The sequence below is a fragment of the Coregonus lavaretus genome (genome assembly GCF_964263955.1).
Source record: "Coregonus lavaretus genome assembly, chromosome: 5".
NCBI lineage: Eukaryota > Metazoa > Chordata > Actinopteri > Salmoniformes > Salmonidae > Coregonus > Coregonus lavaretus.
Genome location: NC_139992.1, coordinates 19,545,274 through 19,558,970, shown reverse-complemented (window position 1 = coordinate 19,558,970; position 13,697 = coordinate 19,545,274). Strand labels below are relative to the sequence as shown.

Sequence of the window (13,697 nt, the reverse complement as noted above, 5' to 3'; positions counted from 1 at the left end):
CAGCTTCCGGCAGGGCAGGCGGAGGGGCAGGTTTCGAGTCGAGAGCCAGATTCGATCTCCCGGTGCGTACACCGGTCCCTCACTGCGGTGGCGATCGGCGCTCGCCTTCTGTCGACGGATGGCCCGCTGCAGATGGACATGTGCAGCGTTCCACGTCTCCTCCGAGCGCCGAATCCACTCATCCACCGCAGGAGCCTCGATCTGGCTCTCGTGCCAAGGTGCCAGAACCAGCTGATACCCTAACACACACTGGAAAGGGGTTAGATTGGTGGAGGAGTGGCGGAGAGAGTTCTGTGCCATCTCTGCCCAGGGGATATACCTTGACCACTCCTCTGGCCGGCCCTGGCAATAGGACCTCAGAAACCTACCCACATCCTGGTTGACTCGTTCTACCTGCCCATTGCTCTCTGGGTGGTAACCCGAGGTAAGGCTCACCGAGACCCCCAAGCGTTCCATGAATGCCCCCCAGACTCTGGAGGTGAACTGGGGACCTCGGTCAGACACTATATCCTCGGGAACCCCATAGTGCCGGAAAACGTGGGTAAATAGGGCCTCAGCGGTCTGTAGGGCAGTAGGAAGACCCGGCATTGGAAGGAGACGACAGGCCTTGGAAAACCGATCCACAACGACCAAAATGGTGGTATTCCCCTGGGAGGGGGGAAGGTCGGTCACAAAATCCACCGAGAGGTGGGACCATGGTCGTTGTGGAACGGGCAGGGGATGTAACTTTCCCCTGGGCAGGTGTCTAGGCGCCTTACACTGGGCGCACACCGAGCAGGAGGAGACATAAACCCTCACATCCCTAGCTAACGTTGGCCACCAGTATTTCACGCTAAGGCAGTGCACTGTCCGGCCAATACCTGGATGTCCAGAGGAGGGTGATGTATGAGCCCAATAAATAAGGCGATCACGAACCTCGAGCGGAACGTACGTCCGCCCCACAGGACACTCTGGGGGAGTAGGGTCGGTACGCAATGCCCGCTCGATCTCCGCATCGACCTCCCACACCACCGGAGTCACCAGACAAGACTCCGGCAGTATGGGAGTAGGCTCAATGGACCTCTCCTCTGTGTCATACCGCCGGGACAGGGCGTCTGCCTTACCGTTCTGGGACCCTGGGATGTATGTGATCTTAAAAACAAACCGGGTCAGGAACATGTTCCACCTAGCCTGACGAGGGTTTAATCTCCTAGCTGCCCGGATGTACTCCAGGTTACGGTGGTCAGTCAGAATGAGGAAAGGGTGTTGAGCCCCCTCAAGCCAATGCCTCCACACCTTTAGGGCCTGAACCACGGCTAACAGCTCCCTGTCCCCTACGTCATAATTACGCTCCGCCGGGCTGAGCTTCTTAGAATAGAACGCACAGGGGCGGAGTTTAGGTGGCGTGCCGGACCGTTGCGACAGAACTGCCCCAATACCGGCCTCTGACGCGTCTACCTCAACTTGGAATGGTAAAGCGGGGTCCGGATGCGCCAGCACCGGAGCCGAAGTGAACAGGTTCTTCAGTTTAACAAATGCCCTGTCCGCTTCAGCTGACCACTGCAAACGCACCGGGCCCCCCTTCAGCAGGGACGTAATGGGAGCTGCCACCTGTTCAAAGCCCCGGATAAACCTCCGGTAGTAATTAGCAAAACCCCAAAACTGCTGCACCTCCTTTACAGTGGTTGGAGTTTGCCAATTACGCACGGCCGACACACGGTCAACCTCTATCTTCACACCAGACGCGGACAATCGATAACCCAAAAAGGAGATGGACTCCTGGAAAAACAAGCATTTCTCTGCCTTGACATACAAGTCATGCTCCAACAGCCTCCTCAACACTCGGCGCACCAGGGCTACATGCTCGGCTCGTGTAGAAGAGTACACTAGGATGTCGTTGATGTATACTACCACACCCTGCCCATGCATGTCCCGGAAAATCTCGTCCACAAAGGATTGGAAGACTGAAGGAGCATTCATTAACCCGTATGGCATGACGAGATACTCGTAATGACCCGAGGTGGTGCTAAATGCTGTTTTCCATTCATCTCCCTCCCTAATGCGCACCAGATTGTACGCGCTCCTGAGATCCAACTTTGTGAAGAACCGCGCTCCGTGTAATGACTCAGTCATAGTCGCAATCAGAGGAAGAGGATAACTGTACTTAACCGTGATCTGATTGAGACTACGGTAATCAATACACGGGCGCAAACCCCCGTCCTTCTTCTTCACAAAGAAGAAACTCGAGGAAACCGGGGAAGTGGAGGACCGTATGTATCCCTGTTCCAAGGACTCGGCTATGTAAGTCTCCATAGCCGCTGTCTCCTCTTGAGACGGGATACACACGGCTCCGCGGAAGTGCCGCTCCTGTTTGGAGATCTATCGCACAATCCCCCTGTCTATGAGGTGGCAGCCGTGTTGCCCTAGTCTTGCTGAACACAAGTGCTAAATCCTCATATTCAGGGGGAATGCGCATTGCGGGCACTTGGTTCGGACTCTCCACCGAGGTCGCCCCTAAGGAAACACCTAGACATCTCCCCACACACTGGGCAGACCACTCCATAAGAGCCCTCTGTTGCCACGCAATGGTAGGATCATGGGCGCTTAACCAGGGAAGCCCCAGCACCATGGGATACGCAGGAGATTCGATCAGATAAAACTGAATGATCTCCTCATGACCCCCCTGCGTAGTCATCTTAAGTGGTGCTGTGACTTCTCTAATCAACCCCGACCCCAGCGGCCGGCTGTCTAGAGCATGAACAGGGAAGGGGGCTTCCACCGGCCGAAGGGGAATTCCTAACCTAAAACAAAATTCCCGATCAACAAAATTCCCAGCTGCGCCTGAATCTACTAGCGCCTTATGCTGGGAATGAGGTGCCACCTGTGGAAATCTCACAGGTATACACAGGTGACCAACAGAGAGCTCTGGGTAAGTGGGGCGCCTACTCACCTGAAATGACTCCCCAGTGCGTGACCTGTTGTCCCCTCTCCCAGGAGACCCTCCCCAGCACCTAGCCGCAGTGTGCCCTCCACGGCCACAGTTGGTGCAGGGGACGGCCCCCCTCGGGTTCACTCTCCTCCTCTCTCTAGCGCCAGCACCCCCGAGCTCCATGGGAATCGGCTCGGAGGTGCTGGAGGGTGGAATGGACGTCCGCGGGTAGCCAGCAGGGTGTCGAGACGGATGGAAATGTCCACCAACTGGTCGAAGGATAGGTTGGTGTCCCTGCAGGCCAGCTCACGACGAACGTCCTCTCGTAGGCTGCACCGATAATGGTCGATGAGGGCCCTCTCATTCCACCCCGCATCCGCCGCTAAAGTCCGGAACTCCAGGGCGAACTCCTGTGCACTCCTCTTCCCCTGTCGGAGGTGGAACAGACGCTCCCCCGCCGCCTTCCCCTCAGGTGGATGATCGATCACAGCCCTGAAGCGGCGGGAGAACGCGTAGGTGATGGTGGCGGCGTCTATTCCCCTCCATTCGGCGTTGGCCCACTCCAACGCCTTGCCGGATAGACAGGAGATGACACCCGGCTGCGGTACCATCATATGCCCTCGGGAGCGAGAGCCGAATGCCACTGGGTTCCGGTGCTGGGAGAGGAGGACTGGCCGATGGTGATGGTAAGGTGTGGGCACCTCTCCAATGACCAAACGGCGCAGAGTGTTGGACACCTCGTTCATGGCGGCCCCAAGTTGCCGGATCATGGTGTCTTGATCGCTGATCCGTTCCTCCAGCGACTTGGGTGCCGCCGCTGCTCCTGCTGACTCCACAGCAGGTGTGTTATTCCGTCAGCGTTGATGTGGATGCGGTTGAGGAGTCAGACGCAGGACGCATAGGCTGAGTCAAACAAGACTTTACTAACTGTATAACAATACAAAATAAAGGACCTCAACAACAAGGAGGCGAGCGACAACGCAAATACAGTGCGTCACTATACACAAAGTCCAGAGTACAGCACAAGCGACACCAACTGACAGGCGGAAAATAACACACAAACTAACAAACACAAAGCAGGAAACTTATAGGACACATAATCAGACACAAACGGACACAGGTGCAACAGACAGACCAAACCAATCAAACATCGAAACATCTAACGGTGGTAGCTAGTACTCCGGGGACGACGAACGCCGAAGCCTGCCGAGCAAGGAGGAGGAGCAGCCTCGGCAGAATCCGTGACACTTAGCAGAAAAACACCCAGAAAGCATAATGTTTCCACCTCCATGTTTGACGGTCGGGATGGTGTTCTTGGGGTCATAGGCAGCATTCCTCCTCCTCCAAACAAGGCGAGTTGAGTTGATCCCAAAGAGCTCGATTTTGGTCTCATCTGACCACAACACTTTCACCCAGTTCTCCTCTGAATCATTCAGATGTTCATTGGCACACTTCAGACCGGCCTGTATATGTGCTTTCTTGAGCAGGGGGACCTTGCGGGCGCTGCAGGATTTCAGTCCTTCACGGCATAGTGTGTTACCAATTGTTTTCTTGGTGACTATGGTCCCAGCTGCCTTGAGATCATTGACAAGATCCTCCCGTGTAGTTCTGGGCTGATTCCTCACCGTTCTCATGATCATTGCAACTCCACGAGGTGAGATTTTGCATGGAGCCCCGGGCCGAGGGAGATTTACAGTTCTTTTGTGTTTCTTCCATTTGCGAATAATTGCACCAACTGTTGTCACCTTCTCACCAAGCTGCTTGGCGATGGTCTTGTAGCCCATTCCAGCCTTGTGTAGGTCTACAATCTTGTCCTTGACATCCTTGGAGAGCTCTTTGGTCTTGGCCATGGTGGAGAGTTTGGAATCTGATTGATTGATTGCTTCTGTGGACAGGTGTCTTTTATACAGGTAACAAGCTGAGATTAGGAGCACTCCCTTTAAGAGTGTGGTCCTAATCTCAGCTCGTTACCTGTATAAAAGACACCTGGGAGCCAGAAATCTTTCTGATTGAGAGGGGGTCAAATACTTATTTCCCTCATTAAAATGCAAATCAATTTATAACATTTTTGACATGCGTTCTTCTGGATTTTTTTTTTGTTATTCTGTCTCTCACTGTTCAAATAAACCTACCATTAAAATTATAGACTGATCATGTCTTTGTCAGTGGGCAAACGTACAAAATTAGCAGGGGATCAAATACTTTTTTCCCTCACTGTATGTGTCACATGATCTGGCACATGATCTCAGTATATATACACCTGTTCTGAAAGGCCCCAGCGTCTGCAACACCACTAAGCAAGGGGCACCACCAAGCAAGGGGTACCATGAAGACCAAGGAGCTCTCCAAACAGGTCAGGTACACATTTGTGGAGAAGTACAGATCAGGGTTGGGTTATAAAAAAATATCAGAAACTTTTAACATCCCACGGAGCACCATTAAATCCATTATAAAAATGTTTAAAGAATATGGCACCACAACAAACCTGCCAAGAGAGGGCCGCCCGCCCACCAAAACTCACAGACCAGGCAAGGAGGGCATTAATCAGAGAGGCAACAAAGAGACCAAAGATAACCCTGAAAGAGCTGCAAAGCTCCACAGCGGAGATTGGAGTATCTGTCCATAGGACCACTTTAAGCCGTACACTCCACAGAGCTGGGCTTTTTACGGAAGAGTGACCAGAAAAAAACCCATTGCATAAAGAAAAAAATAAGCAAACATGTTTGGTGTTCACCAAAAGACATGTGGGAGACTCCCCAAACATATGGATGAAGGTACTCTGTTCAGTTGAGACTAAAATTGAGCTTTTTGGCCATCAAAGAAAATGCTATGTCTGGCGCAAACCCAAAACCTCTTATCACCTCGAGACCACCATCCCTGGTGGTGGCAGCATCATGCTGTGGGGATGTTTTTCATTGGCAGGGACTGGGAAACTGGTCAGAATTAAAGGAATGATGAATGGCGCTAAATACAGGGAAATTCCTGAGGGAATGTCACGTTCGTTCATAGACGGGTCAGACCAAGGCGCAGCGTGATATGCATACATGTTTATTAAATGAATAAACACAACGACAAAACAATAAACCAACGATACGTGACGTTCTACGGTACACACAACAAACCTCACACGGAACAAGATCCCACAACCCACTAGTGCCAATAGGCTGCCTAAGTATTGGCCCCAATCAGAGACAATGAGCGACAGCTGCCTCTGATTGGGAACCACACCTGCCAACATAGATCTAGACATACTAGATCCTACAACATAGAACAAACACAACAAGGAATATACACACCCTGACTCAACATATAAGCGTCCCCTGAGTCAGGGCGTGACAGTACCCCCCCCAAAGGTGCGGACTCCGACCGCACAACATAAACATAACAGGGTAGGGGCCGGGTGGGCATTCTGCCTCAGAGGCGGATCCGGCTCAGGCCATGACGACCTCTCACTCTTCGCCTCCCAGTTGCGCCCCTGGTCTGGTCTAGACCTCGGCGCGTTGCTTCCCCTCTCCTTCCTCCCACTACACTCCAAGCCCTGTCTGGACCCTGGTGTGGGAGACCCCGAACCTGGAGAGGGGCTGACGTCTGGGTCTGGACTGGAGCCGCTGACCGGAGCTGGACCGGGCACCGGTGGAGCGGACTGCTCAGGCTCCGGACTGGAGCCGCTGACCGGAGCTGGATCAGGCACCGGTGGAGCGGACTGCTCTGGCTCCGGAGTGGAGCCGCTGACCGGAGCTGGACTGGACCCCGGTGAAGCGGATTGCTCTGGCTCCGGAGTGAAGGCATCTTTGCATAGGGACGTGGTTTATATAGCCAGAAAGCTACTCTACTGGTGCCAAATTTGACTTTAGGGTGTCATCAAATATAAATAAAAGTTTTCCCTGTTTATCTATGGCAAAGATACTTATATGTTTCCCCTTTCATCTGTGACTGGTGTTAGCTTGCTACTGGCTAGCTAGGTCTTCAGCCAGCATGGAACAAAGGGGGGAAGGGTCATTCAAAACGCTGACGCAGTTGTCAAGTCAACACATCCATCAGTGCTCTTGTGAACTGCGTCACAAGAGACATGCCAAACAAGAGATGTATAAAAAATAATTGATATCATTGATGCAATTTCAGTGTTTGAGTTGCTTTGTGTATCACCAAATTTGCTTGAGATGATTTTGCTGCAACACTGCTCACTGCATCCAAGTTGCTTGACATGGGAGTTTCAAAGAGCTGTCAGTCAAGGCGAGATCATGAATATAAGCTCCCTGCACACTCAGCCTCTTTTCAAACTTCCTGGTAGTTAGCCATGACAGAAAAAGTACTTTTCAGAATTACTGTTCAATACCTTTAACACAATACAATATGTATTTCTTAAGGCCTCATGAGGGCTTACACTCTAAAACATCCTGGGTTGTTTGGATGACCCAACTGCTGGGTTGCAGGCATTGGGTCACTTAGTTTGGTTGTTTTTTAAAAAGAGCAAGGTTGGTTTGGTGATGCTGGGTTATTGTGATTTTACAGAGGGGGTCAAATCATAATAAGACTGGAGGCTTGGCGTAGTAGGGGCGTGGCTTTCAGGAAGTTATTTTTGTCCACCCATGGGAGTAAATGTAATTCCGGTTAATCTGTTCTGTTGAATTGTTAGCACATGTCACGGTTGAACACTTACATATTTGTAGTTATAATTAAGCCTACAGAAGTACACCAAAAAAAAAAAAAAAAGTATATGAGTTCCTTAAAAGCCTATGCAAATCATAATGTGATATCCCCAATGGTATAGTAACCACTTTAGTGTAATATGTAAATAATAATGTTCATATTTTTGTATTAGATTATGTGACGTGCAATAATTTTCAAGGAAAATTTGACATTGCAGTCTACAAAATAAGGCTTTACACCAAGCAGTGTGTTAATTGAACACTTTCCAGTGTCTATAGGGGTCCACACTTTCAGTGTTAATTTAAAACTCTCAGTCTATAATTTGCTGTGTAGCTCTGGTGTGTGTGTTTGTGTGGGAAACAGACATTCAGTTGACAAGTAAGGGATTCAGTGGATGGTCAGAAAGAAGCATGATACGTTTGTGTGTGTGAGATCATTTCTTTTGCTGAAGATTTTGGATAGTGTGATGTGACCCTTGATTCTGATAGTTTGTTTGAGCCCAATGCCTGACTAAAACTCACAAGTGATTCTGTGTGTCTCTTTGTTTCAGCTATGGATTGGAGTCAGATGTTGCAGCTCTCACTCTTCTCACTCCTCTGTCTCACTGGCAGCGCCAAGGCAGTAGGAGGTAAGTAGCATGGACTTTACCAACATAATTCATCAGCCATTAATTAATCAATCAATCAATCAATCATGTTACGAGGACAGCTAGAAGTACAGATTGAATTAAACTGTATCAATTGAACAGCTCTATAGGCAGAAACATGGTCCTTCACTTTGTCATGACTTAACTCTGACCTCTGGTGGGTGTTGATGGAATTAAATCCTTTGAAACAGCAGCCCTGCAAATATCTATGTTTCTTGTTGTTCTGAAAGGTTAAGCACACAGCAAATTCTCCAGTTTAAAAAAAACACAGAGTTTTAAAGGTCCTGAACAGTCATTCTGAAAATTACTTTTTCTCTCATGGGTAACTACCAGGAAGTTTAAAAAGTCAGGCTGAGTGGGGGGGGAGCTTATACTCATTAGCTCGCCTTGACTGACAGCTCTTTGAAACACCTATGTCAAGCAACTTGGATGCAGTGAGCAGTGTTGCAGTAAAATCATCTTAAGCAAATTTGGTGACACAAAAAGCAACTCAAACAACATTGAAATTGCATCATTGATGTCATTTATATATATATATATCTCCCGTTTGGCATGTCTTTTGTGATGTGTTTCACAGCAGCACTGACGGATGTGTTGACATGACAACTGAGTCAGAGTTTTGAATGACCCTTCTCCCCCTTTTGTTCCATGCTGGCTGAAGACCTCGCTAGCCAGTAACTAGCTAACACCAGACACAGATGAAAGGGGAAACATATAAGAATATTTGCCATAGATTGATAGGGTAAACTTGTAATTATATTTGCTGACACCATTCAGTCACATTTTGGCGCCAGTAGAGTAGCTATCTAGATGTATAAACCACGCCCCTCTGCCCCGATGTTGGTTAAAAGGCGGTACTTATTTAAGTTAGGTAAGAGAATATCATGTTACAGTACCAGTGGTGTGTTAAAATGAGAGTTAAGGTGATGTCACGTTGTCCCCTAAATAATGAATCCAAGTGTTTGACATGGGGGAGGGGACCAGTAACTTTATGATCAAACTTTATCAATGTATAACTTATCATACTTTAGTCATCATACTTTGATCTGGTTTCCTTCAAATATCATCACATTTCATGAAAAACATCATTTTAACTATTCATGACCTTTAAATCAACACTGAAAGTGTTGTCTATGGACCCCATATAAACACCGGAACAGTGTTAAATTAACTTACGGATTAGTGTAAAGCCTTATTCAAATATTTCCCAGAGTGCCTTGCCTTTTGAGTAAATTGTAGAATTATCACCAATGACTATATTTGTTATTGACAAAGACATGGTTGATGTATTCATCCATTTTCGGTCCTATGGACTTCACCCAGTATTAAGTGAGATCCTAAGTGAATGTTATCATTAAAAATATATATGTTTAACACAATACCACACGCCATTTTGAGGGCCTAGTTTTACCCTTTTTTAGGGGCCTGAAACTCATACATATAACTTTGAACTAAAACCACGTCATTATTATCATATTTCCCAGCAGGCTCTATTGCAGGTTGATATTTCAGAATTGTTTGTTTCAATATCTATGTTTGTGCACATACATTGATTGACTGATTAATCTTGTGCTACACAAAGATAAATGACATACATTTTTATAAACTAATCCAATTAGTTAGTTCAAATCAGTTAGTTCCTAATGTTCCTAACCCAGGCAGTCATTCTGAATGCAGATTTCAGGTGAATAATTATTCCAACTGTTGGATCTCCACCCACTGATTGGATTCCAATAGGAATTACATGTCACCTTGCAAGCTAGCATAATGTGACTTGCAGGCCTGATGTGGCTTGTAAACCATGGGTTTCAGGCCCTTGTGTTACAATCTCAGAATAAAAGGTTTACATTTGTGACTAAAGGGAGACAAACACTTATTTATCTTTGTGTAGCATAATATTAATCAATCAATCAATGCACCTGCACAAATATAGATATTGAAACAAACAATTCTAAAAACAATCATCCTGCGATAGAGCAAGCTGGGAAATATGATAATGATGGGCATGGTTTTAGTTCAAAGTGACGTGCATGAGTTTCAGGCTCCTTTATTTGGTTAAAACTATGCCCACAAAATAAAGCCTTATGAAATAAATACAGTGCACAACTATTCAGACCCCTTCACCTTTTCCACATTTTGTTACGTTACAGCCTTATTCTAAAATTGATTAAATGCAAATTTTTCCTCATCAATCTACACAAAATACCCCATAAAGACAAAGTGAGAAAACAGGTTTTTAGAAATGTTTACCCAAAAAAATAAACAAGTATTTACATAAATATTCAGACCCTTTGCTATGAGACTCGAAATTGAGCTCAGGTGCATCCTATTTCCATTGATCATCCTTGAGATGTTTCTACAACTTGATTGGAGTCCACCTGTGGTAAATTCAATTGATTGGACATGATTTGGAAAGGCACACACCTGTCCCACAGTTGACAGTGCATGTCAGAGCAAAAACCAAGCCATGAGGTCAAAGGAATTGTCCGTTGAGCTCCAAGAAAGAATTGTGTCGAGGCACAGATATGGAGAAGGGTACCAAAACCTTTCTGCAGCATTGAAGGTCCCCAAGAACACAGTGCCCTCCATCATTCTTAAATGGAAGAAGTTTGGAACCACCAAGACTCTTACTATAGCTTGCAGCCTGGCCAAACTGAGCAATCAGGAGAGAAGGTTCTTGGTTAGGGAGGTGACCAAGAACCTGATGGTCACTCTGACAGAGCTCCAGAGGTCCTCTATGGAGATGGGAGAACCTTCCAGAAGGACAACCATCTCTGCAGCACTCCACCAATCAGGCCTTTATGGTAGAGATGCCAGACGGAAGCCACTCCTCAGTAAAAGGCACATGACAGCCCGCTTACGTTTACATTTTACATTTTAGTCATTTAGCAGACGCTCTTAGCCAGAGCGACTTACAGTTAATAAAAAAAATATATAATAATACTGGCCCCCCGTGGGAATCAATCCCACAACCCTGGCGTTGCAAACGCCATGCTCTACCAACTGAGCTACATCCCTGCCGGCCATTCCCTCCCCTACCCTGCACGACGCTGGGCCAATTGTGCGCCGCCCCATGGGTCTCCCGGTCGCGGCCGGCTACGACAGAGCCTGGATTCAAACCAGGATCTCTAGTGGCACAGCTAGCACTGCGATGCAGTGCCTTAGACCACTGCGCCACTCGGGAGTTTGCCAAAAGGCACCTAAGGACTCACAGACCAAGAGAAACAAGATTCTCTGGTCTAATGAAACCAAGATTGAACTCTTTGGCCTGAATGCCAAGCGTCCCGTCTGGAGGAAACCAGGCACCACTCATCACCTGGCCAATACCATCCCTACGGTGAAGCATGGTGGTGGCAGCATCTTGATGTGGAAAGGTGAACGGAGCAAAGTACAGAAGAGAGATCCTTGATGAAAACCTGCTCCAGACCTCAGACTGGGGCGATGGTTCACCTTCCAACAGGACAACGACCCTAAGCACACAGCCAAGACAACGCAGGAGTGGCTTCGGGACAGGCCTCTGAATGTCCTTGAGTGGCCCAGCCAGAGCCCGGACATGAATTCGATCGAACAGCTCTGGAGAGACCTGAAAATAGCTGTGCAGCGATGCTCCCCATGTAACCTTACAGAGCTTGACAGGATCTGCAGAGAGGAATGGGAGAAACTCCCCAAATACAGGTGTGCCAAGCTTGTGGCATCATACCCAAGAAGACTCGAGGCTGTAATCGCTGCCAAAGGTGCTTCAACAAAGTACTGAGTAAAGGGTCTGAATATTTATGTAAATGTGATATTTCCGTTTTTAATTTTTAATTGATTTGCAAAAAAAATGTAAAACCTGTTTTTGCTTTGTCAATATGGGGTATTTTGTGTAGATTGATAAGGAAAAAAACACATTTATTTAAGGCTGTAATGTAACAAAATGTGGAACAAGTGAAGGGGTCTGAATACTTTCCGAATGCACTGTATGGCATTGTGTTAAATATATATATATATATATATATATATATATATATATATATATATATATATATATATATATATATATTTTATGACAACATATTCATTTAGGATCTCACTTTTTGAAGTCCGTAGGTCCAAAAATGGATGAATGCAACAACCATGTCTCTGTCACTTACAGTGGTGGTAACTCTACAATTTGCTTGAAAGGCAAGGCACTGTGGGAATATTTGGAAAAGGCTTTACACTAATCAGTGTGTTAATTTAACACTGTTCTGGTGTCTATATGGGTCCACAGACTCAACACTTTCAGTATTGATTTAACACCATCAGTGTTCTTAGTTATTATTTGTTTTACTGGAGAATTTGTTGTGAAGAGATATATTTTGAAGGGACCATCTCTGTAAAGACTCTGTCTATGCATACTACATGACACGCGGAATAATTGCATAATTTCTTTGCCGTGCATCATTTCTCCAACATGTGTTTTTCTTTAAGAGGTGGCCTCAATAAAAAAGATGGTGGTCCGCAAACAGTCCCTGTGCCGCATGTTTGTCTTTACTTTACTTTATATACTCTTTGTGTTCAGATCTCTGTGAGGACAAAGGACGAGAGGTTGAGCGGGTGTTTTCAGTTTCCGGTGATGCTGCCATGTTAACATCCACCCTGGTGGACCTCAATGTGTTTGACTACCGCAGCATCCCCTATAACATCTCATGGTATGACCCAAGGACTGGAAGAGAGCTGACCAGGGAGACAAGAAAGACTCTGCCGCGGGGAAAGACACTGTGGATTTTTAACATCGCGATGGAGGATGCTGGAAACTATGAGTGTGTTGTGAGGTAGGGGCAATACTTTTGTCTGCTGTGTGTGTGTGTGTGTGTGTGTGTGTGCGTGTGCTGTAAATCTTTCCTGTTACCTTTGATAAACAGACTACCCTCCCAGTGCTATAAGAAATCGGCCTTACTGATTGTGAACCACACCAACCCAGAAGAATGCGGTCGACCAGAAAAGGCCGACCAGGTCCTGACCAACAAAGACACCGGTTTTCTGAACTGCCCATTGAGTGACCATATCAGGGAAGTGGACAATTACTCCATTCAGTGGTACAAGGTGAGTCCTATGGGGTAAACAGACAGTGCAGTGCAATGGGAGAGTGTTGAGAGGGAACGCCTGACAGCAGGGGTGGACTGGCCATGCCGGATGGGCTGATACATTTTTAGCCCAATGGGATTGTCATTTATTTTATTTTTTACATAATTATAATTATCTGGCTAATAACCAAATTAGTTCACCCAAAGTTCACCCAAATTACAATGACATTGGTTTCCTTACCCTGTAGGCCAGTCTATGGACAAGGTATAACAACAACGTGCTTTGGTTTGGTTTCCCTTGCACTGTTGTCACATGGAAGCGTTTTGGCATTTGTGGCACAAATCTCATTCAAGTCATTTGACCGATATTGGCATTTGTCGCGCATCAGTATGAAAAATGTATGCACTCACTAACTGTAAGTCGCTCTGGATAAGAGCGTCTGCT

The 13,697-nt window shown here is 46.9% G+C and overlaps 1 protein-coding gene across 1 annotated transcript in view; it reads left to right on the top strand.

Moving 5' to 3' along the window:
• The window catches only part of LOC311129163 (interleukin-1 receptor type 1-like), a 36,408-nt gene that overhangs the window by 10,343 nt on the left and 12,368 nt on the right, over positions 1–13,697 (top strand). The window contains exons 2-4 of the mRNA XM_084161469.1: positions 8,109–8,186; positions 12,748–13,000; positions 13,091–13,271. Of these exons, the coding sequence (XP_084017595.1) occupies positions 8,111–8,186; positions 12,748–13,000; positions 13,091–13,271 (510 nt within the window). The 5' untranslated portion in view covers positions 8,109–8,110. The remainder of the gene's footprint in view (positions 1–8,108; positions 8,187–12,747; positions 13,001–13,090; positions 13,272–13,697) is intronic.